General features: G+C 42.6%; 1 protein-coding gene across 1 annotated transcript in view; it reads left to right on the forward strand.

Annotated features, from left to right (window-relative positions):
* Positions 1-23,541, forward strand: part of kcng4a (potassium voltage-gated channel, subfamily G, member 4a) — a gene marked incomplete at both ends in the record, with an annotated part of 83,694 nt that overhangs the window by 8,937 nt on the left and 51,216 nt on the right. The window contains one exon of the mRNA XM_080736643.1: positions 434-773. Coding sequence (XP_080592769.1) covers positions 434-773 — 340 coding nt within the window. The remainder of the gene's footprint in view (positions 1-433; positions 774-23,541) is intronic.

A 23,541-nucleotide genomic window follows, 5' to 3' on the forward strand; every position in this document is an offset into this window, starting at 1 on the left:
CATGTGTACTTTACTTGAGTATTTCCAATTTCTCTGCTACAGCTCTGATCCAAATATTGTACTTTTACTCCACTACATTTATTTGACAACTTTAGTTAGGCCTACTATTTACTTTGTAGATTTGTATTTGTATTACTAATCATACATTAGCCACATCAGCCCTGTATATGTTTTGCGCTTGTAGACCTGTTATTTTCAAAAGATTTTTATAAATTTGTTATATTCGAAAACTTGTAAAACGACATTCTGCATAGCGAGTAGGCTATTTTCCACTTCGTACTTTGAGCACATTTTAATACCAATACTTTTTTTTCTTTTACTCAAGCGAACGTTGAATTCTGGACTTTTACTTGTAACAGAGTATTTCTATATTGCCGTATTGCTACTTTTACTTAAAGTAAAAAGAATGTGAATACTTTTCCCACCGCCACAGGTGCGTGCTGTCGCTGCATGACGAGCTGACCTACTGGGGCGTGGAGATGGCCTACATGGAGCGCTGCTGCAAGCGCAAGATGTGGACGCGCATGGAGCAGATGAACGACCTGGAGCGGCAGGAGGAGGAGCGGCGGCAGCGCATCGCCATGGCGCGCGCCACCCCCATGGTGGAGACGCGCTACCGCAGGGTGATGACGTGGCTGCAGGACATGGTGGAGAACCCGCAGTCGGGCCTGCCGGGCAAGATCTTCGCCTGCTTGTCCGTGGTCATGGTGGCCGTCACCGTCATCAGCCTGTGCATCAGCACCATGCCCGACCTGCGCGAGGAGGAGGACAGAGTGAGTTCTGTTATATATACTAGCCCTTACCCGTCCAAAGATATGAGCTCCGAAATGATGTGCAGTGTGTGGGTTATGGGTGTGCACTGTAGTGTGCACACAGTATATGAGGATGGAAAGTAACTTTAACTGGTGCTTGCATGATAATATGTAGGAGCATCAATGTAAGAAATACCCGTTTCGTTTAATGGCTACAGAGATACTGTGTACCGATCTGCATGATTTTTGGACAACATCTGTAACAGGGCCAGACACCCCCCCCCTCCCTGCCCTCCTGCACACACACACACACACACACACACACACACACACACACACACACACACACACACACACACACACACACACACACACACACACACACACAGCTGGTTAAACATGTTGCCTCATGCTAGATGCAGAATAGATAAGCCTCATGCTAGATGCAGAATAGATAGTGGATACACCATAAAAATGCTAATATACAGCATACGATTTGTGAAAGTGACAAACGGGCTTCACAGTTATGTCAGGTGTGTTCATATGCTAATGGTGATGCGATTTCAGATCAATTGCTCCAGCCACTGAGGAGAAACGCTGTGACAGACACTCAGACAGACACTCAGACAGACAGACAGACAGACATTTGGAAAATTATATGTTTGATATACGCTGTTGTGTGTGTGCGGGTTAGGGCATTAACGAAAAAGTCGACAAGGTGACTGAGTCGACTTCATTGCACAAGTCGACTCCCACCAGAGAAAGTCGAAAGTTAAAGTTGAAAAAACAAATCCCGGTGCTACATTACATTTGGTATAAGGGACGTTTCGTTAATTTTGGGAGGGGCCCACTAGGAGAATTTTAGGGGAGGGTGATGCTATTTTGATTTTAGTGTCAGGGAGGGTGATGCTATTTTAATATTAGTGTCAGGGAGGGTCATGCGATTTTGAATAAAAAATATTCCTGGTTTTTATAGGTTGTATGTATTTTACTACAGCGTTCCTTTCAATAATACTATTATTTAATTAAGGAACGCTGTAGTAAAATATAATAGTCAATGATACCCCCCTCTGCTTTGTCTTCAATGGTACAGCCGAAGAGCCGATCTATCTGAAGCTTCACAGAAGTGCGGAACTTCAGTAGTCAGTGCAGTGCTTGAATGAGTGGAGCACTCTCTGGCCTCTACCAGATTTCATGATTATTTAATCAGATCGTATGAGCATTTACACTGCACGATCCTCAGTCTTGAAGATTATTGGGTTGTGTTGTGTGTCCCACTGTGCGAGAGCTGAGAGACCTGCGAGAGACCCATTCACACTACAATTGTGCACACAGACATCAAAGGTGTGCCTTCTGGGTAACTTAATTTCCCCCTTGGGATAATAAAGGTATCTATCTATCTATCAAAGGGCTTGAGCCCCTGCCCTTAATAGCCGCGGTGAGGGCGGATTTGGATCAATCAAATATAATTATTAATTAATTTTGGATAACCGCAGATTAAATAATGCAGGAAATAAATTATGACACAATATATCTAACAGTAAAAAAGTGAAATCTCTGAATGCTTGTGTGTGTGTGAGTGTGTGTTATTTTGTGTAATTTGTTAATTTTTCATAACGAGGCACCAGTGCTCCAACGATACAGCTGCGACCACTTAAAGGCATCAGCATCACAACATGCCTTGTTGCGCTAAATTTACCTCTAAAGTTGAATCTCTTTCATATATCCTTCACCACCTCACGCAAATTGCAAAGTATAGGCTGCTGTAGGTAAGTTAAACTTCCCACTAGAAAGCTGTGTGTGTGTTTGTTTATTCCTCTCTCTGTGTCGCTCTTGTCTCACTCTCGCATGCTCTCTCTCTCTCGGTGAAGTGCGTGCCTGTCTGCAGGGACGTGCAGAGACATTTTAGGGCGGATTCACACTGCAATCCGTTTGATTAGAACTGATTCTGAAAACGGTTGCTGGTTCACGCTGGCCAGCATTCACATTGGCAGACCTTCTGGCCTCCCTGGAGATCACTAGCACTATACAGCCCGGTCCTATAGGTGGCGGTATGCACATAGTGTCATCAACTATGCGACATTGCTGATGGTGGTCGCCAATAAATTCAGGCACGAAAGCTGGTGTAACAATTCAATGACGCGCGACAGCGCAGTGTGGTTACCAGTGTTGCGGTCTTGGGTCGAGCGACGTTCCCTGATCTACAAGCTCACAATGCCTCGCATCCGCGACGCTTTGTGAGCTTGTAGATCTGCTATTTTCCAGGGGCAGAAACGTGCAGAATGATGAGCCAGTAATAAACGTGCAGAATGATGAGCGAGTATCTGTGTCAGACCTCAGACGTCCAGCGTAGCACACGTTATTATTTTTATTATTTAATATATATAATCAACGTAGCCTACAATTGAAACGCTTTCATAAGCCACAGTGTGGCTTAATATTCACATTAATGGCACGTCAAGCAGGCATAGCAGTGCCAAGGAATCTATAACATCGAAACAAAAGTCAGGGATATAGGTTATTTTCGGTTTGTTTTCATGGTTTAACTTGTAGGCTAGTGCTTTCTCTTTCTGCTTTTCTTTCCCGACGGGCGACAGCAGGAGTATAGCTGCTACGCATCATGCACACGCATGCATGCACGCACGCACCAATCTCTTTCCCCCCCGCTGTAAATCTGATCCTAGAGCAGCATTATCATCTCACAGTTACAGCCATACTTCATGTCGCTGCCTCGCGGCTAATAACGGACCTGAATCTGATCCTAGGTCAGCCTAAACAGCACAGCAGTGACAGCACACAACTACACGCATTGATTGATTGATTGCTTGCTTTACGGTTTGCATAAAAAGCAAAAAGTACACACACGTCTCACACACACAGTACGGGTCCTCTCGGGTTAAACACATGATGATTACAGACCCGTGTTCCGAATGTTTTAACGGAGCGGTGGTTCTGGCCGTTCCGTCTCACTTTCACCCTGCCCTGCGCTCAGTGCGCTGGTGCGAGACAATAAATAACTGTTCGCCAATTGTTACTTCTCTCAATTGGAAGTACATGACACCAGTCCAGCGCACCGCAGTAGTAGGCTAACTGGTGATATAAAAAAATAATTTTAGAAGACAGCCCTACAAGCAAGCAATCTCTCTGTGAGACGAAGTCGCTCATCCCATGGCCATGTCGACAACTGTTACCCAGTGTTTATTTGTGCCGACGCCTGACTCGTCGACATTATATGAGGTCACGTTCAACATCAATATCGGTTTTGAGGACGGTTGCTTCACACTGCTGCTCACCGGTCTCGAGGTCGCACAATGCAGTCTCGAGACTACCTCTTGAGGTGGTTTCGAGGCTATCCGTTTCTAAGGAAAACCGCAAGCTTCACACTGTCAAAACCGGTCTAAACATCTGCCAAGTAGCCTCGAGACCGGTCCCAAGACCGCAGTGTGAATCCGCCCTTGGAGAGGCAGGGGCTGATATTTCTAAAAGGGACTTTTGGTGGACAATTCTCTTGAATGCAGCCTTCAGTTATGGTATGGAAAGGGCCCGGGGACATTTGCATTTTTTACCATAGTAAAAAAATGCATTCATTTTACAGTTATATGAGATACTTCAATGGTTTCCAGTGGAAATAAGCTTAGTCTTTTCATGGATCTCCTTTTAGTAGACCTTGTACCAGTGAACTGTACCGTCATGAAACTGTACCTTTTCCTATGCAAACTTCTAATAAAGTCTTCAATCAATCAATCAATCAATCAAACTGATCTGGCAGGGGCTCAAGCCCCCTTTGATGTCAATGTGTCTACGTGCCTGCCTGCCTGCCTGCCTGCCTGTCTGTCTGACTGCGTCAGCGCAGCTGAAAAAAGACGAATAGAGATTCTGTAGGCTAAATCAATGAATGCATTTCTGAGAATACCAGAAAACAATAATAATTTGACATTATGTTAGTTGCGGATGAGGATGGATGCGGATATATAAATTGGATAATATAATTAATGCGGTTGGATAATGGGCGGATAATTAATTTGCGCAGAAAGCCTATCCTCTACTCTCTAACATTTAAATCTTTCTTGGTGTTCAAAAAGCAATTAAATTGATAATTTTCTTCATTAAGGAGTACAGTATGTGGATTATCAAAGCTCATACTATCATAGTGGTATACATATAGCCTAATGAAGGTGGGGAAATAGACAATAGCCTATTCGTCAATCGCAGTTATTTTGTATGATGATTAATCGTCTCCAGAAATTCCAAACCGCACAAGTTAAAGTTTTAGAATTTACTGTGGTAAATGTCATGTTTTTAGGGGAGGGTCAATCATTTTTTGTTTAAAGCCTGGGGAGGGTCATTGATTTTCCCCCAAACTGAGAGGGAGGGTCATGGCATTTTATATCAGGGCTTATATATTTGCTCCTGTAACTACCTTCAATAAAAAACGAAAGCTCCCTAACATGGTTCTATTCTGAAAATAGCAGATCTACATGCTCACAACGCCTCGCGTCGTGAGGCGTTGTGAGCATGTAGATCTGCTATTTTCACAATTTCTGCCTCTATATATTTGACAATTTGAACAATGTTTAATTTGCCATTTTAGAGGTATTAAAAAGTCCTCAAATTGTCACTTTAGAAATGTGAAGATACCCTCTATATACTTAAACTTTATGTTGGTTTGTTTACAGTTGAGTGAGAAAACAATGTTGCACATTAAGTTAATCATCTGGGGACCCCCCAAAATAATTGGGGGGTCGTGTGTGATGTGATGACGTCATCAAACGATAAAGTCGACTTCAACTCAACTTTTTACCGAGTCGAGTCGACTTGCAAAAATCACAAGTCGTTAATGCCCTAGTGTGTGCGTTAGTCCAGTAATAATTCTGTCAATGCTCTCCACTCTGTCACATTGACAGGCTGGACAGACATACAGTGTGCAGTCAGAAGTCGTAACTGTATCCGGTTGGATCCAACATTAGATATAAATTATGATTATTCAATGATGCTGGCTGCAGTGGAATCTATAATAACATCAAAACAAAAGCCTTATTAAGTGAGAAAGGATCGCTTCAGACTATTCTATGAAGATATTGCCGTTCACGTACCCCCTCCCCCACCCCCCGTCAATGTGATGACCTCACATGTACCGTTGCGTTCGAAATGATTCAACACCCTCTGAAAGTTAGTTTTATTAGTGTAGCCACGGTTCTTTTAACTTAGAACTTGTGAACTATGCTCAAATGGTACTTTTTGGAACATTCAGTGCCTTTGCAATTGTTTTATATCCTTTTTGTTTTTTTGTACGAAGCAATAATCTCTTCTTTTCTGACCATTCCTTAGACTTAGCCATGTTTCTAACTGCTCTAATCACAGTCGGCAAGTCAACAAACTTCTAGTTAGGCCAGGTTGCACATCTGATGCAACTATTTAAGCCCTTGATTAGTCGATTGCAGTTGATTACAGATGTTTTCAGGTGTGCTTAAGAGTTGAATAATTGAAAGTGAAAGTGGAATTGAAAGTGGCATTTAGCATTGAATTTAAAATATTCAGACAGACAATATTCTTGTCAATATGTAGACATAGCAACAGTGTCTATTTCTTGTCATGTAGACACCAGTGTCTTTTGTAGAGATTCAGAATGTTTAACTCTCCTAAGTCCCCCATCTTTAAACTTTGATTGGTGCAGGGCTAAGAATGGATCAGATTGTAAATAATATATTGTGTATTTCACTGCAGATAGTCATACCTAATTATTAAAATTTAAATCATCACCTTACCATCATCACCTTGCATACAATTAATTATTTCAATGTCCTGGTATTTGGCCTTTGTGACCTCAAAAATGGACAACCCCAAAGGCCGCCACGTGGCCTTGGCCCTAATAATGAAGACATTCCAGGCCTGGTTGAGATTGAACCACTGCCCAAACAGAACAGTCAACATGTATTCTTTGTAAACGAGCCCCGGGAGACCAGAGGAATGCTTACACACAGGCCCTGTCTGCAGGTCAGATTGATGCTGAGCTCACTGCACGCTGTCACCCATTTACACACAGGTAGAGTGAGTGTGTGTGTGTGTGTGTGTGTGTGTGTGTGTGTGTGTGTGTGTGTGTGTGTGTGTGTGTGTGTGTGTGTGTGTGTGTGTGTGTGTGTGTGTGTGTGTGTGTGTGTGTGTGTGTGTGTGTGTGTGTGTGTGTGTGTGCGCACGCGCGCGTGTGCGTGCCCAGACGGCAATCGATAGAGGCCGGCCGCTGCTAGCAACAAACATAACTTACTGTACACTGGATGCTCATTTGGACATTACCCTTTCGCACTAGCTTTCATTACCTGTAAACGAATGCTGACGCTGTCAAATGTAGTGTGTGTGTGTGTGTGTGTTTATTTCTATACTTTTGAGGACCAAATGTCCCCACAAGTCTAGTAGACATTGAGAAATACTGTAGACATTGTGAGGACCGTTTCCTTGTCCTCACAAAAAAAAAAACAGGTTGTTTTATGGTTAGGATCAGGTATTAGGAGGTTAGGTTAGAGTTATGCCTGATTTATATGTAGTTGTATGCCAATGTTGTGTACCGAATATAATCTTGTCTACAATAATATTGTTATTATTGCGACCGTAGGGAGAAAGTTTACTATGAATCCGGGCAGATCCTGTCCGTACGTCAGTGAGTCAGTCAGTCAGTCAGTGAGTTGGTAACGCCTCAATGTCTATAGCTGACCGTGTTGATGTCTTCACAAGTATAAATACAGGAGAGTGTGTTTGCCCGTGTGCGTTAGTGTGCAAGTCTTATGTTGTGGGTTTCCCCATTCAGATTCATGCAATGTATACAGCAATTATGTGAAATGGTTCTTTTAATTGTCTGTGATCAAAACTCTTGACAGCAAGCTCTCTCTCACACCTACACACACACACACACACACACACACACACACACACACACACACACACACACACACACACACACACACATACACACACACACACGCACCATGTGATCAGTGATCTGTCTCCTGGCAGCCTAGGATAATGAAGGCTGTCTGTCAGTAAACATTGTGGAATAATTAATTTGGCTGAGCAGAACACTCTCACAGACTTCCAACCTTGGCCGCCAGTGCCGCCACGCACACGCACTCACGCACACAAACACAATCACCAGCGCAAACATTGTCGCTCTCGTGTAGAAACCTTGTTTGTTTGTTCACGGTTAGTTTTCAGAAAATGGCAAAATAACCTGTGTCCTAATGTATCCAATATAGTTATTATTTACTCACAACAAGCTCTCTTGTTAATACTTTGAATTGGTTCAAAAATAGCCGATCTACAGGCTGACAACGTGTCGGTCAGGCCTGATTATGGATCCCACTGGAGAAGATGGTATATAGCGCTCGTTTTCCCCAGCGTCGGCAGGTTAGCTACTCACCAGCGTTGGCAGGTTAGCATTTCACCAGGTTAGCATTCACCAGCGTTAGTTTTACTGAGGTTAAGGTTAGGGTTAGAGTTAGAGTTAGAGTTAGAGTTAGAGTTGTTAGAGTTAGGGTTAAGGTTAAGGTTAGGGTAGAGTTAGGGTTAGGGTTAGGGTTAAGGATAGGTTTAGGTTTTGGTGCACCTCTGCCGCGGTCAAGTGACTACAATGGAGCGCTCCCTACATCCGGTTCAGCCAATCACAAGCTTCAAAAATGAGTCCGGGGAGTGGTTATCCATCTTTCCCAGTGGGATCCATAATCACGCGTCGGTGACGCGTTGTTATCTTTTAGGTTGGCTACCTTTCAAGCTGTCAGTCTACACGGAGCCTGTGTGGTATGCGCCTGGACCGGTAGGCCAGCGGGCGCCCCCTTCTGTTGCTTTTATTGATGTTGTAGCGTTTTAGTGCTCCGAGCTGGAATCAAAGCCCATTCTCCAGCTCAGCAGACCAGACCAGGCAGTAACGAGCTGCGCCAGGAAAACGAGCTCATGCACGCGAGGAGCGGGTCGCGACCAAGTCTTGGTCTGGGTGGCGCTACAATGGGATACTCAAAGAGCTGATAGTAGAGGAAAAAATGGGCCAGAAGTTGACCATACCCCTACCCGGGGTAGAACAAAATGTGACATGGTTTTTTCATATCTTTAGGATGTCCCCTTCATGAAATGAATTGTCACAAGTTTTGCTTTTACTGCAAAAGTCGTGAAATTGATCCATGAAGGGACTCATCACATAGGCAAAAAACGCCTATCCTGAAAGATGGAGTTCCAAGTCAAACCTTTGTCATTTTCTACCTGCTGGTTGTTTTTACCTCATACTTGCACAGATGGTCTACAGGTAGTGTCCCTACATCCCAAAACAATCAGAATGCAAAAATGTGGTTCTGTTTTGAATCAACAGCCTTTTATATAAGGACTTTCTATAGGCGGAAATGACATTCCTAAGGAAAATCCCCCTGTAATCATGGTGATAATCTTCTATAAGGGGTAGTACAAACCCTGTTAAGGTTTTTTCATAACTTTTACTTGTCCTCTTCATGAAATGGATGGTCAGTAGTTTTACTTTTACTGCAAAAGTAATTAAATTTATCCATGAAGGTACTCACCACATAGGCAAAAAAAAACGCCTACCCTGAAAGATGGAGTTCCAAGTCAATCTTTGTCATTTTCTACCTGCTGGTTGTTTTTACCTCATACTTGCACAGATGGTCTACAGGTGTCCCTACATCACAAAACAATCAGAATGCAAAAATGTGGTTCTGTTTTGAATCCGCAGGCTTTTATATAAGGACTTTCTATAGGCGGAAATTACATTTTTTAAGGAAATGTTCCCCTGTAATCCTGTAAAATCTTCTATAATGGTTTATAACATCTGACAATGTTTTTTCATAACTTTTACTTGTCCTCTTCATGAAATCGATGGTCAGTAACTCTTGACGTCAAGTTTAAATAATCAAGACAAGAGGCGATCAAGAAATTGTTACAGTACTATTCATAATATATAGCCATTTAAAGGGATATTACACTTTCAAAAAACTTTTGGTCATTGTATGGTCTAATCAGGCTTGTATGAACACCCTGAACAGTTTTTAATTTTCTTCATTCAGTATTTAGATATTTGATGTAAATGTTACCAGCTCCAACACGCCCAGGCCCTCTCCACATACACACCCATTGTAACTTCAAACTCCATTTTAACCATGATAGATTAATCAAAAACACACATTATTTTTTCTGGTGACTCACAATACCCTCCTAATACGTGAGCAGACCGTGTTTTTTCAATAACTTTTTTCATTTATTTTCAATAAAATATTATTGTATTTAATGTTTTCCATTTTCCCAAAGAATTATTAAAAATAAAAGAAAAAGGTTATTGAAAAAACACGGTCTGCTCACGTATTAGGAGGGTATTATGAGTCACCAGAAAAAATAATGGGTGTTTTTGAGGAATCTATCATGGTTAAAATGGAGTTTGAAGTTACAATGGGTGTGTATGTGGAGAGGGCCTGGGCGTGTTGGAGCTGGTAACATTTACATCAAATATCTAAATACTGAATGAAGAAAATTAAAAACTGTTCAGGGTGTTCATACAAGCCTGATTAGACCATACAATGACCAAAAGTTTTTTGAAAGTGTAATATCCCTTTAACACTTATTGCACATTAATGAATGATTGTTTTAATTATATTAAATGATAATATGTTTTACTTTTGTCAATTCTCATCTTCATAGACAAACTCACAGTGACAACAACTGGCCAATAAAAAAGAATATTCCAGTTCTGTTCAGAATTTGTCATCTCACATCTTCCCACAAAATATTAGAAGACACTCAATAGTCTGCTTGATAAAAGCAGGGGTCAACAAGCAGGATCGATAATGTGCTTATTATCAATACAAATGGACAAGCTCCATCCCTACTTACTACTTAGTTGAATTTACACAATATTTTTTACAGATTGTCTATAGGGAATACACCAACACCTAAAAGAAACCAGAAGAATATGTCATAATATGTTGCAGGTTTGTTATGCTATGCAGCAGGGTTTGTATTTTATTTTCCAGAGTTCCTCTATCTATTAATACTGTAATAATGCCTCAAATACAACACAATGACTGTTTAATAACAGGGATTACAATTTGATACCATGTCTCTACACACTTCATATTCATTTAGAATCTACGGATGGTTATCAGGTATAGGTATATATGTGTGACATTCGTAATGCCAAATAATCAATCAGCTGCTTTTTCTCATTTTCATTTATTTTGTTTATTTCTTTTTCAATATTTTCACATCAACAACTATTTTGAGCAGTATGATGGAGACTGATCAATTTTTACCAGCTTGCTTGCAAAGCTGGTCAATGGATACAAAGCCATGATCTTCCAAATTCTGACGTAATTTTGGCAGGAGATTTTGTGACATAATCCGCTGTGTATCTATTGGCCAATGGCTGGTCAATGGATTTATTGAATTCTGTCTTACTGTTTATGTTATAGTAATAAATATGGTATGATGGTAAGTATTATTAAAATATAAAAGGTAAGAAGGAATTCAGTTCCCAGTGGATTTCAACCAAGGGCCACTACAATGCTCCACAAGGCTGGTCCACAAGGCACAAGCTGGTATAAAAGGATTGTGTAATTTCTTGTTTATTTTAGTTTACAGTCAATGCACTGTAAATACAGGAGTATTGTACTTTTATGTACTTGTGTTGCTCATCTAATATGTTAGTCGACAACTCCTTGGAACAGCTTTGATTGTCATGCATGCTGGTCATGGGATAGACAACGATACGTCCCTGTGTCTGATATTACAAATACATTGGGAGTGGCTTTGTGTGAGAGTCTTCCAGCGTGGCACGCATTGATTGGATACAATAAGCAAAACAACAGCTTTCAACAAGCTGGAGAAGCACATAAATGAGCTTCAGGGTCTGATAATTTTTGCTTGACAGATAGTCTACCAGAGACTTTAGCATGTGCAAGACAATATGCCCTCATTCTCTATGGCCTAAAAAAGAAGGGAAAGGGCCAGCCATGTTCCAGTCTTGATGAGCTCTGTTGTATTCTTCCATCAACAACAGAAATATCAGTCTCACATCTGCCTCCCACTAAGGATGCTTTTGAACAGCATGTTCAACAGGCTATGTAGCAAAGTGTTATATCTTATATATATATACCACAATCGTGTCCCCAAACCCCTTCTGTGGAATCCAGTTGGGAAGGGTTGGAATATTGCCCCTGTGTTTATATGGACTGTCCTGCTTGTAACTAATTCAAAGAAATCAAAACATTGGTCAGTCTCCTTCAGACTGCTCAAAATAGTTGATTGATAATTGATTGAAAAGGAAATAAACTAAATAAATGAAAATGAGAAAAAGCTGCTGATTATTTGGCATTAAGAATGGTGCACACAATATAGTGTATTCTACTGCATGTAGGCCTGCCCTACATACATACTGCATTTAAGTCTGACTACCATAGATTGCTTGGAACTCCATCTTTCAGGGTCGGCTTTTTTTTTGCCTACAATATGTGATGAGTCCCCTCATGGATCAATTTCATGACTTTTGCAGTAAAAGTAAAACTACTGACCATCCATTTCATGAAGAGGACAAGTAAAAACACTGTCAGGGTTTGTACTACCCCTTATAGAAGATTATCACCAGGATTACAGGGGAATTTTCCTTAGGAATGTCATTTCCGCCTATAGAAAGTCCTTATATAAAAGGCTGCAGGTTCAAAACAGAACCACATTTTTGCATTCTGATTGTTCTGGGATGTAAGGATGCTACCTGTACACCATCTGTGCAAGTATGAGTTAAAAACAACCAGCAGGTAGAAAATGACAAAGGATTGAATTGGAACTCCATCTTTCAGGATAGGCGTTTTTTGCCTATGTGGTGAGTACCTTCATGGATCAATTTCATGACTTTTGCAGTAAAAGTAAAACTTGTGACAATCCATTTCATGAAGGGGACATCCTAAAGATTTGAAAAAACAATGTCACATTTTGTTCTACCCCGGGTAGGGGTATCTCAAAAACTAAGGCTCTTTTTTAGGGTTTTTTCCTCCTCTATGAACCTGTGGGCCACATTACACAAATGTCAAGAGGCCAGGGGACAGTTGATAAAATGACAACATTTATGATTCTTGATAACTTCTGTCTTTCATTGGCGCCTTATATTGTCGATTTTAACAACTGACACTATTTTCTGGCAAATTAAACATAGTGGTATTGACTTAGCATGTGTTGGTAAAATGAAAGGCTTTTTTTCCCCTACAGCAATGACAGCCCGCATGTACAGTATGCCTAAATATTAGCTCCCCCCTCCCCTGCCAGTGGGTAATCAGCTCCCTCCACTGTGACAGGGTGGGGCCAGTGGGTAATCAGCTCCCTCCACTGTGACAGGGGTGGGGCAGTGTTTTGAATTCATTATCCTTCAGTCCCCGCTGTTCTCTTCAGATAAAGTAAAACTCTAAAATTGGCAGATTCACAGAATCAAAATTTAAGTCCCTAAGTGTGAAAAGTCTGTAATAATAAGAGCTTGGGACTAAATAATAACTATTTGGATCCATTGGTGTGTCCCAATGGATCCAAATAGTTATTATTTAGTCCCAAGCTCTAGGTTATTTTTTTCCCCATGCCCTAGTGGAAAGTCACAGTTTTGGACATGCATTGTTTCCACCCAACAGTGTTGGCCAGTCGTGTTTGAAGACGACGGATTTGAACCGGCGCATTGTTCTCAGACACAGAGAGAATAGAAACAGTATATAAATAAGAGAATAGGTATAAAAACATTTGAACTCAAATTCCTTTCCTTTTTGAGGTCCCTGGAACACAATATTTTGAGATGGGGGTCCGTGGCCATGTACATATAATTTTGGGGGTCCTTGACATGAAAAAGCTTGAGAACCACTGATATAGCAACACAACTTTTTCAGAAAACCGTCAGGATTTAGAAGACATTTGTAGAATCGGCCTCTTAACCACATGAACCGCATATGGGTATCCGGAATCCCTCAGGGCTCAATGCTAGTGTCTTTTCTGTTTTCTGTCATTGTGGGGAAAGCTTCAACTGACAATAGCTGATCGACAAGCTCACAATGTGACGCAGCACGTCACATTGTGAGCTTGTCGGCCTGCTATTGTCAGTGGAAGCTTTCCTCACAATACCAATGCTGGGGTTTAAGTGGTTAAGGTCTTAAAGGAGTAGTTCACCACCAAAATGACTTATTTTCTATTGATTACTCATGCCATGTAATAATATTATAATATTTCTTTGTATTTTAATACAGACAAAACATTGATTATAGTGAATGTACCCCCAATCAATGGCGGTAAATTAATTGTAATTAAATTATTGTCTTAGGAATGCGACTAAAACAAAAAAAAATATTATTGAACTCAAGTCTCCATGGCATGAGTAATCAATAGAAAAAAAGTCACTTTGGGGGTGAACTACTCCTTTAAGGGACAGCCAGCAGCTGCTAGAGGTACGAGTCACGAGTGCATCCGCCGTGCGACACGGGACACTTCAGGGAGGTCCGACACTGGGCCAATGAAAGGAGTGTAGTTTGGGAGTAGAGGGACTGGCTGAATGATGGACCAAGGTCCCCGATGCGCTCGATATATTGTAATGAACAATATCAAAACGGTCAACATTGGAAAATGACCCTACGCTAATTGCATGACATCTGCTATCATTACTTTGTTTTGCGTGTCCATTTGTCCATTGTGTACTGTACACTCTCTGAGTCTCTGAGTCTGGACCAGTGTTGTGCAAGTTATTTAGGAAGTGTCAGAATGAGTTTGGAGGAGGACTCAAAAGCAGACGACAGGAGGCAGAACAGATGCACGTATTAGACTAAACCATGGTTCTTCCAGAACTTAAGGGACAAACATAGCATTGCTGTCAGGCAGAAAAGAAACCTCTTATATTTTAACTTTTTGTGGGTAGGACAACTTTGTTTTTTTACAACAAGGGTTGATATTTTAGATTGTAATTACAGAATATAAAAGATGAGTGTTAAAATGATTTCAAGTACTAAATATGTCATTTTACACAGAATAAACCCATTACCAAGATACAATGCAACCTTTCATGGTTGGATGTGACTTATGGGGGCTATAAGTGTTACTGTAAATAGCAATAAAGAAACTGCTGGCTTATTGTGTCTAAAACGACATATTTAGCCACTTGTACGCATGCCCCCATACGTACGCATGCCCCACATTTTAGCAAGGTAAACATGATAAAACAATAGAACGAAGCAAATGCAAACATTTTAAATGAACCCTTGTTGTAAAAAAACAAAGTTGTTAACACCCTACTTGTACAAGTAAAAGATCCACAAGCGACGTGTTTTGAGCTTGTAGATCTGTTGCTATTGCTACTTTTGAATTTGAATCCTGAAACAGTTTTGGACATCATGAGGTTTCCATCTGACAGAGGCGATAGGCAAGTAAGACTTTCAGATAGCTTACATTGGAGTGTAGACTCTCTCTGCATGGGATTACGAACTGACAAACACACAGAGGAGTATAAATAGACATGGAACTAACCAGAGACAGGTGAACTCAACACTAATCTACACAGATCAGGCAAACAAGCAAACAGGACACTGGTTAGCCAGGTCAAAGATATTCAATTATTAAAGATACGTGGAGCCACAATGTAGATCTGAAAATGTCGATTTTAGATTGAAAATCGGCCTGTGACGATCGGGTCCAATATTCAGTTCAGAATGGTTCAGAAGCTGTGTTCATGTAAACTCTTCCATTGTAAATAATAGACTCCAACTTCTGCTTCTGTTCTTCTAAAAAGGCAGACAATTACTTGATTACGGGAAGTAAACTGGAGATGTCTGGGCTTGGGTTACAATAATTACTGGGTGATGACTGATGAGACAGGACAGGTAAAGGCAGACAGGAAGGCCATGCTACAACAATACTACAGAACTACAAAAGCAAGACACAGCATACTGAAACACAGAGCAGAAACACGCTTTTTGTTTTAATGTCGCTGCTGGGATGATGAATATAAATAATGACTACTTTTTTAATAATAATTAAGAATATACTGTATATTGCAGCATATTCCACCTGCCCCCTCTATTCATGAATGACGCAGTGTAAAAATGTGCCCAGATAAATATGCAAAAGTGAAAGTTTAGGGAATATGCAGTAGGCTTACCTTACAACACCGACATGCCTGGAAGGCCAGCTGTCATCCGTGAGAGGGTGTCTCTCCAGGCAAGTGTCCTTGTTATCAGGAGGGTTGGCATAAATTACCATGACAACACTTATCCCCCGGTAAGATATTGAATTACCAGGACACTCATAGAGGTACTTGGCCCATAAGCAAGGACTGGGCATCACAATCACAAAATACTGGATCAGCGTCAAAATTGTCCAGATTCCAGGTGTATTAAATCAAACATGTCTGATGTGATCATCATGGCTCCGGGCTGGTCATGATGGCTCCGGGCTGGTCATGATGGCTCCGAGGTGGTCAGAGGCCCGACAGATTTGGATCCTAAACCAAGGATTTAGGATCAAGGTTTAGGATCCAAATCTGTCGGCTGCCCCATGGTCACCTGCCCTGTTTTCTCGGCCCTTTGCAAATCCTGAAAATCAATGGTCGGTTGGCCAAATCGGGGTTAACCAACTAAACCCTATAAACGTAGTTGTCTGGAGTCACACAGAGCCTCTGTGACAGAGGCACACTCTTTGCCTCTCTGGCGCAGTCAAGGAGTAGCAGCACCGACTTGTGACGTGGTAGTACTAGTGACCATGATGAATAGTGAAAGAACTACAGTGCAACAGGTGCTTCTCGATGGCGCCACACTCGGTCTCGCCAAGATCCCGTCCGTAGCTGCCGCTGATTGGTTCGGGTCGGTGTCGGCTCCAATCTCTGCGCGATTCCAGATGGAGGCTGTTTGGATGTATTGTGAACTTGTGAACTCAATAACGTCCCATCAGGCGGAGTCAGGTTAAGGATGATGATGAGCCTATGATGAGTATGCTGGTGGTGCAGATGTGACCTCCTTGAACTCCTGGTCAGTGTGGAGACCTTGGAAGGTGGAGCTGGCGTAGGAGGTGGGTGTGGCTCAACAGAAAAGAGAATGACCAGTTGAGAGGCAGTAATATTTTTTAAAACAGGAGTCAATCGCTTGATTGACTGTGTCCAAATTGAAAGAATCTGATTGGCTAGTATGGTAGAGCTCACGTTTAGAATTGTTAATGAAAGGTGAATGGCGCTTTGACAACGTGGGAAAGAGGAAGTGATGTGGATGAAATCGCCAGGAAAGAAATGAAGTGTAATGAAAGCTAGCGTACAGAGCGGAAATATCTTCTTTTAGTGAAAAACCTTCAAAAACGTATAAAAGTATTTTTCCAGAATTCCAACATAAATATACAAACAGCAACGTGACACGTTTTGTGAGCTTGTGGACACAGGCTATTTTAGCTATTTTTGGAAATAGGGCTTAATCGGCTGAGCCTGTGTTGAGTGGGGATTTCCTCCAGTAATGGACCCTGGTTCCAGGTTCACATGGGGGAATCCTGCACTTTGTGAGGGAGTCAATAGATACGGGAGAAACCAAGCCCTCCTCGGGGGCCGATATAGAGTTGGCAGTCTTTCCCCCTCACATCACATCAGCTCGGTATAGATCCCTGGCACGGGAGGCAGGCGGACGCACAGTTTGAGTGAAGGGAAGGCCGACTTTTGGAGAAGCTTGCCCAGTGGCGTCAGTTACGAAAAAGCTAATGTATGGCAACATGACTGGTGTCTTGCACCAGTCATGTTGCCATACCTTAGCAACAGGTATGATACATTTATTTTAAGAAGTACATTCTTAGCCTGTTTCCAGCCCATAGACCATAGAAACAGTCCACTCTCAGAGTGGACTGTTTCTCTGGTCTGGAATTGTGTTCGTAATAAGTGATTTCTGGAGCCGAAATGACGGCTCCTCCAATTAGCGCAGGGGGTGGGGGTGGGTTTAACAAATAACCAATCCGTGCCGTCAAAGTCCCTCCCCTCCCGAAATCCCTCAAACAGGGCGCAATGTCAGACTCAAGCTTCAGCTGAGTCTGAAATCAGGCTAGTACATTCTATTTTCCCCCAGTTTCTACCGTTTCTTGGGCTGAACATGGCAGCCTGGAATGGTTGTTCAAGTGCAGCTAAATTGGCATGTTAGTAAACGTGACCATTTTGTTAAATTTTGCATTTGTAGTCATTTTACTGTAATTTAACAACATAATAGAACAATTGAACTAGAACAGATAGACAAAGAGACATTCATGGATTTATATTTAAAAGTAACTTTTATTTTCCCCCCTGGACCCAGGGTAAAGCCCTTTGCACACAGGCGCGTTTATCCGTGCGGATAAAACGGACAATTTCACTTTTTAAAAAGAAAACAATGATTCTCTACGACCTCATGCACACCGGATCCGAATTGGCCGTGCGACGAGTGGCTGCGGCCGTGCGTCTTTTTCTCGATCGAACCCAGTTCGATTCGTGCGTCTTGTCGCATGCGGTAAAAAACTCATCACTCCTTTTATGACTCCTTTTTGGATCCGCAGCGCCGATTCCGCACAGCCTTGCACACCAAATCCAATGCATTTTATTCATGCCGCAAACAAAAAAAACGCAACTGTCCTGTGTGCAAAGGGCTTAAGGCAGCTGCATACCCCTGCCATACCCAACTGACACCCCTGAGCTTGCCTGCGGCTGTGTGAAGCACTGTGTTTTTGTCCATTGTGTGCTATCATATCACAGGGTTTTTGTTTTTTAGTGTTGTTGTATCTCTGACTCTATCCTAAAAAGTTCAAGTCGTCTGTCTGTCTGTCTGTCTGTCTGTCTGTCTGTCTGTCTGTCTGTCTGTCTGTCTGTCTGTCTGTCTGTCTGTCTGTCTGTCTGTCTGTCTGTCTGTCTGTCTGTGAGTCTTCCCGGGCAAATATGCCAGATTTTGCCCACGCAAATCAGGTAATGGGGGTGTAAGATCAGATGTTGTTAGCTGTTGTTAGCTGTGAGTTGCCGTCTTAGAACACAGAGAGTTCCCAAAGGGTTCCCAGTTCGATCCTTGAGCAAGACTCTGAACCCCTAGTTGCTCCCGGTGAGCAGGTTGGTTTCTCTGCCATCGGTGTGTGTGTGTGTGTGTGTGTGTGTGTGTGTGTGTGTGTGTGTGTGTGTGTGTGTGTGTGTGTGTGTGTGTGTGTGTGTGTGTGTGTGTGTGTGTGTGTGTGTGTGTGTGTGTGTGTGTGTGTGTGTGTGTGTGTGTGTGTGTGTGTGCGTGCCTGTGTGTGTGTGTGTGTGCCTGTGTGTGTGTGAATGTAATGCACAGCAATCTCTGTAAAGCGCCTTGGATAGAGGCCCTATATAAATGCACCATTACCATTTAATGGTTTCTGTTGGCTGTGTGACCTCAGACCAGATAAATGTTACTCGATCAGTGAGAGAGAGAGAGGATGGGGAAGAGGGAAGGAGAGAGAGGGAGACAGAGAGAGCCTATTTCACCCATGCAATAATAGCCTGGTTAATAAACCAGACCGCACAACACCACCCACTGGCGGTAGTGGTTCAATCATTTACGCAGTTCAAAACCCCTTTGAAGTTCAAAGGGAGCAATTAAGAGCTCTGGTTAGTGGTTAGGCTTTAGCCCGCCCCCGGAGAAATGGAATCTCTCCCTGCAATCCCAGACTCTCTTCCCAAAACAAAGTGTGTGATAGAGGCTGGCACCACCAGGCAAATGCAATAACCCCGCCAATGCTGGGTACCACCAAAACCTGATGCAGTTCGGGTCATTTTGACCCGGAAGCACAGATGCACAGAAATACACAGTATTATGCCAAAACACAGACACACAGTCACCCCCACTTCTAACACCCCCCTTCCGAAGCCACCCTCCGAACCCCCCCCCCCCCCCCCCACACACACACACACACACCTAACCCCCCCCCTCCCCTGATGCACAGAAATACAAGGAATCGTGTACAAACACAGATACACAATCACCCCCTAACCCCTTACACCCCTCCCCCCTCCAACCCCCCTCACCCGAACAGAACGAAGGTGTAGTGAATCTGAACAGAACTTAAGGGTTAATCAGCTCAGGTTGCAACAGACAGTAGACTTAGTCTACTCAGTAACTTACTATCGATCTCTAAAACATTGGTTCTCAAAGTGGGGTCCGGGGACCCCCAGCCCCCAGGGGTCCTTGAGATGGTTTCATGGGCTCCCCAGCTGAATGAAAGTTAGGATCCAAATGGACCCTCACAGGTCCGTAACTCTGTTCCCCTAAGGGTCCATTTGGTTCCATCTGTGAAATAAGAAGAAGTTTGAGAACCACTGCTCTAAACATTGGACAGGGGAGGCCTGGTCTGTTTTTAGACTCTGTGTCTCGTTATCTGACTGCATGGTAAGGTAAACAAACGCAGTCCCCGTCCATGCACTCCAGACAGTCACACATCACGTCGGTTTCCCTGCTGTTGGGTCTCTGTGTGCTGAATGAGCAGCAGCAATACGCCCGTCAACAGTAATCCACATGACAACTGTTGTTTTGTCTCCAGGGGTGTCACACCAAATTCTGGGCCCTGGGTACAAGGATTCACTGCGGGGCCCCCATGAATGGGAACACTTTATTATGCATTATTTTGTGCTTTAACCATTCGGTGCCGCGCTGCGAGCTTGTAGATCTGCTATTCTTGAAAAATCATGAAAATTTGTGCAGGTCTTTGAATATTTTTGACACGATTCCAATGTCTTCTAAATCCTTCTACGTTTAAAAAAATATATATATGTTTCTATGTCAGTGGTGCTCAAACCTTTTCATGTGAAGGACCCCCAAAATGATATGTATTTGGCCACGGACCCCCATCTCAAAATATTTAGTTCCAGGGACCCCCAGAAGCAAAACTTTAGTTTAGTTTTTCTCTTAAAAAATACATATATTCAAAGATTTGCTCACATTTTCACATCTTTTCCAACATATGATTCAATAGCTAAAGAATAAAATAATTAAGGCCCCTCCACCTTGGGCCCTATAGTAACTCAGTCCCACTTTCCCCCTCAGTGTGACACCCCTGTTTGTCTCTGTGTGATTGCGGAGCGCTGGGTGGAACAGGCCTCTCCCAGGCCTCTCTCAGGCCTCTCTCACCCACTCATCCTCTCTCTCTCTCGCGCGCGCCTCTGTTTGTGTAAACGTTTTGCATGAGAGCACAGAGAAAGGGAAGCGAGGCGGTGGGTGGGGGCCGGGTGGGAGATTGAGAGCGGGAAAGGGGGGCAGAGATTGAGGGAGGGGAGGAGAGGAGTTTAACAATTTATCAGAGAGATAGGGAGAGAGAAAGAGAGAGAGAGAGAGAGAGAGAGAAAAACAAACCAGAAAGGAGTGAGAGATAGTGTTTCATCTCCTCAGCCGTGTCTGTGTCTGCCCAACACTGCATCACTAGCAGCCAAATGACCGGGGCCGAGCCCTTATCACACCGCTACCGTTTCAAGCCCTTCCATATTACAGGCTCCATCTCCTGCACTGTCTCTGTCTGTCTGTCTGTGAGCTGTGATAAACTGATAAACTGCAGTCAAGCTGCCGTATTGGCCCGAATATAGGACGACATTTTATTCTAGAAAACATATCCTCAAAATATGGGGTCGAGGACTAGTCATTACACATCCGCGCCGACAGATGGCGCCGGTACCGAAGTAACCAGTAAGCGAGTGAAGCAACACCGGCCAGTGTGTTTATAAAGTCACGTCATTTTTTTGCCAAAAAATAGGGAAACAGCACTTAAGTGTTAGATCAGTCTCATGTTAAGAACCATATTCGATCCATACACATGTTTATTTTCATCCAGATTTAGCTGCAATGTGGGTGAACATCACATCAAAATTGCTAGCATAGCAGCCTAAGCTAAACAGCCGAGTGGTGCCTGGAGAATAGGGGGCGCTTGTTGCCTTTACAAGCCCTGCCCGGGGCCATTCAGTAAACTATGCAGGCGGGCGGTGCTTAGTCGTTTTGTTGCAGTCTAGAATCTATTTTTCTGTTTTTCTGTGAATTGTGAATGTTGTTCTTGAATAGAACTTGACTTTGGTGGTTAATGCAATACAATACAGCAGAATGTTATCTCTGTATGATCTTTTCTATAATAATTTTACAATAAAAAAGTTTTTGAAAAATAGGGGTCGTCTTATAATCCGAGTCGTCCTATATTCGGGCCAATACGATACTTCCTCAGTGTCAGTGAAATGTTGTTAACCAAAATTCCATAAATATTCAAAGCACATTTTTTTTTATTTACAAATTGTGAAAATAGATCTACAAGCTCACAGCGTGTAGCATCACGACACCTGATGAGCTTGTAGGTTTACTGTTTTGGCCCAACTACTGTATCTCACTGGTTGGTTTTAAACCCACCAATAACACAGGCACCATCACCTTCAATGTTTGTCTGTCTGTCTGTCTGTCTGTCTGTCTGTCTGTCTGTCTGTCTGTCTGTCTGTCTGTCTGTCTGTCTACCGTTATAAGGGTTCTCTATGCAAGCCCTCCCCACACCCCACACCCTCCTTTTATCCTGCAGCTGTTCCTGCCGAACTCTTTGATAGAAAGCAGGATGTGTGTGTATGTATGTATGAAATGCAAATAGATGCATGAAATATTGATACGCAGTCAAGAAGCCCAAACAGCCGTGGGTTTTTAAAACACGGCCAACAGGTCGCCAGGGAAGTGAAAACGAAAACAAAAAAAAGGTTAAGCCTTCAGTTGGAACTTGTAGAGTAACATTTCCACTAAAAATTCCACCCCTAAGCCTACTGTACATGTTAGACATGCACAGACACAACGCAGGGAATATCTGTGAATAATGAACTCAGTCTTCCAGTAACCAGAAACCACAAAGCTTTTTGTCCCTAATACAGGGGTCTTCAACGTTTTCAGGCCAAGGATCCCTTAGTTGAGAGATAGATGAAGCAGGGACCCCCATAATCTGTTCATAGATTCCATAATAGTTTCATTGTTTGACAGCACGATCATCAGTGTATTTTGGATTCATGTCATTTTGTGTTTTCAGATATTTAACACTCTCTTGAACTGTCAATACTTAAACACTTGACCTTTCACTCTGTACTTAGTCTGCTCTTTTTCCCGTTGTGTGTTTTCTCTTTATCTTGGTATCCAAAGTATTTTACAATGGGCCTTATCACATTCACCCATTCACATTCACACACCGACGATGGCAGAGGAAACCATGTAAAGCATGCCAAGTTAGTCATCAGGAGCAGTTAGCGGTTCAGTGTCTTTTTGCTCAAGGACACTTCGACACTAACCCAGGAGGGAGCTGGGGACTGGGAACCTTTCCCAAGTGCCCGCTCTACCTCCTAAGCCATTGCCCGCCTCTCTTCTCTTCTACTTTTCTTCATCGGAACAAAACACTCTCACTCTTATTTAACCAGCTTTTGTTAAAAAATATATCTGTTTTTATGGACAATGCCTCTCAGCCCCTTACATGACACTGTGGTCGGCCATGAGAAGCTCCTTTAGCAACAGACTGTTCCACCCACGTTGTAAGAAGGAGTACTGGAGATCTTTTATGACTGCTGCAATAAGACTGCAAATCCTCCTCTGGTCCTATAATTTCAGTTTCAATAGACAGATTATTATTTGGATAGTATACTGTTTGGACTGATGCTAGGTTTTATGTTTAGTTGTGATCCTAGTTTACTTTGAGACACTGTCTCTCTGCATTTGATGTATTTGTTTACTTTGCTTACTTGTAAGTCGCTCTGGATAAAAGCATCTGCTAAATGCCTAAATTGTAAATAGCAAAAACCCTGAGG

Source organism: Nannobrachium achirus, assembly GCF_963921795.1.
Source record: "Nannobrachium achirus genome assembly, chromosome: 11".
Classification (NCBI taxonomy): Eukaryota; Metazoa; Chordata; class Actinopteri; order Myctophiformes; family Myctophidae; genus Nannobrachium; species Nannobrachium achirus.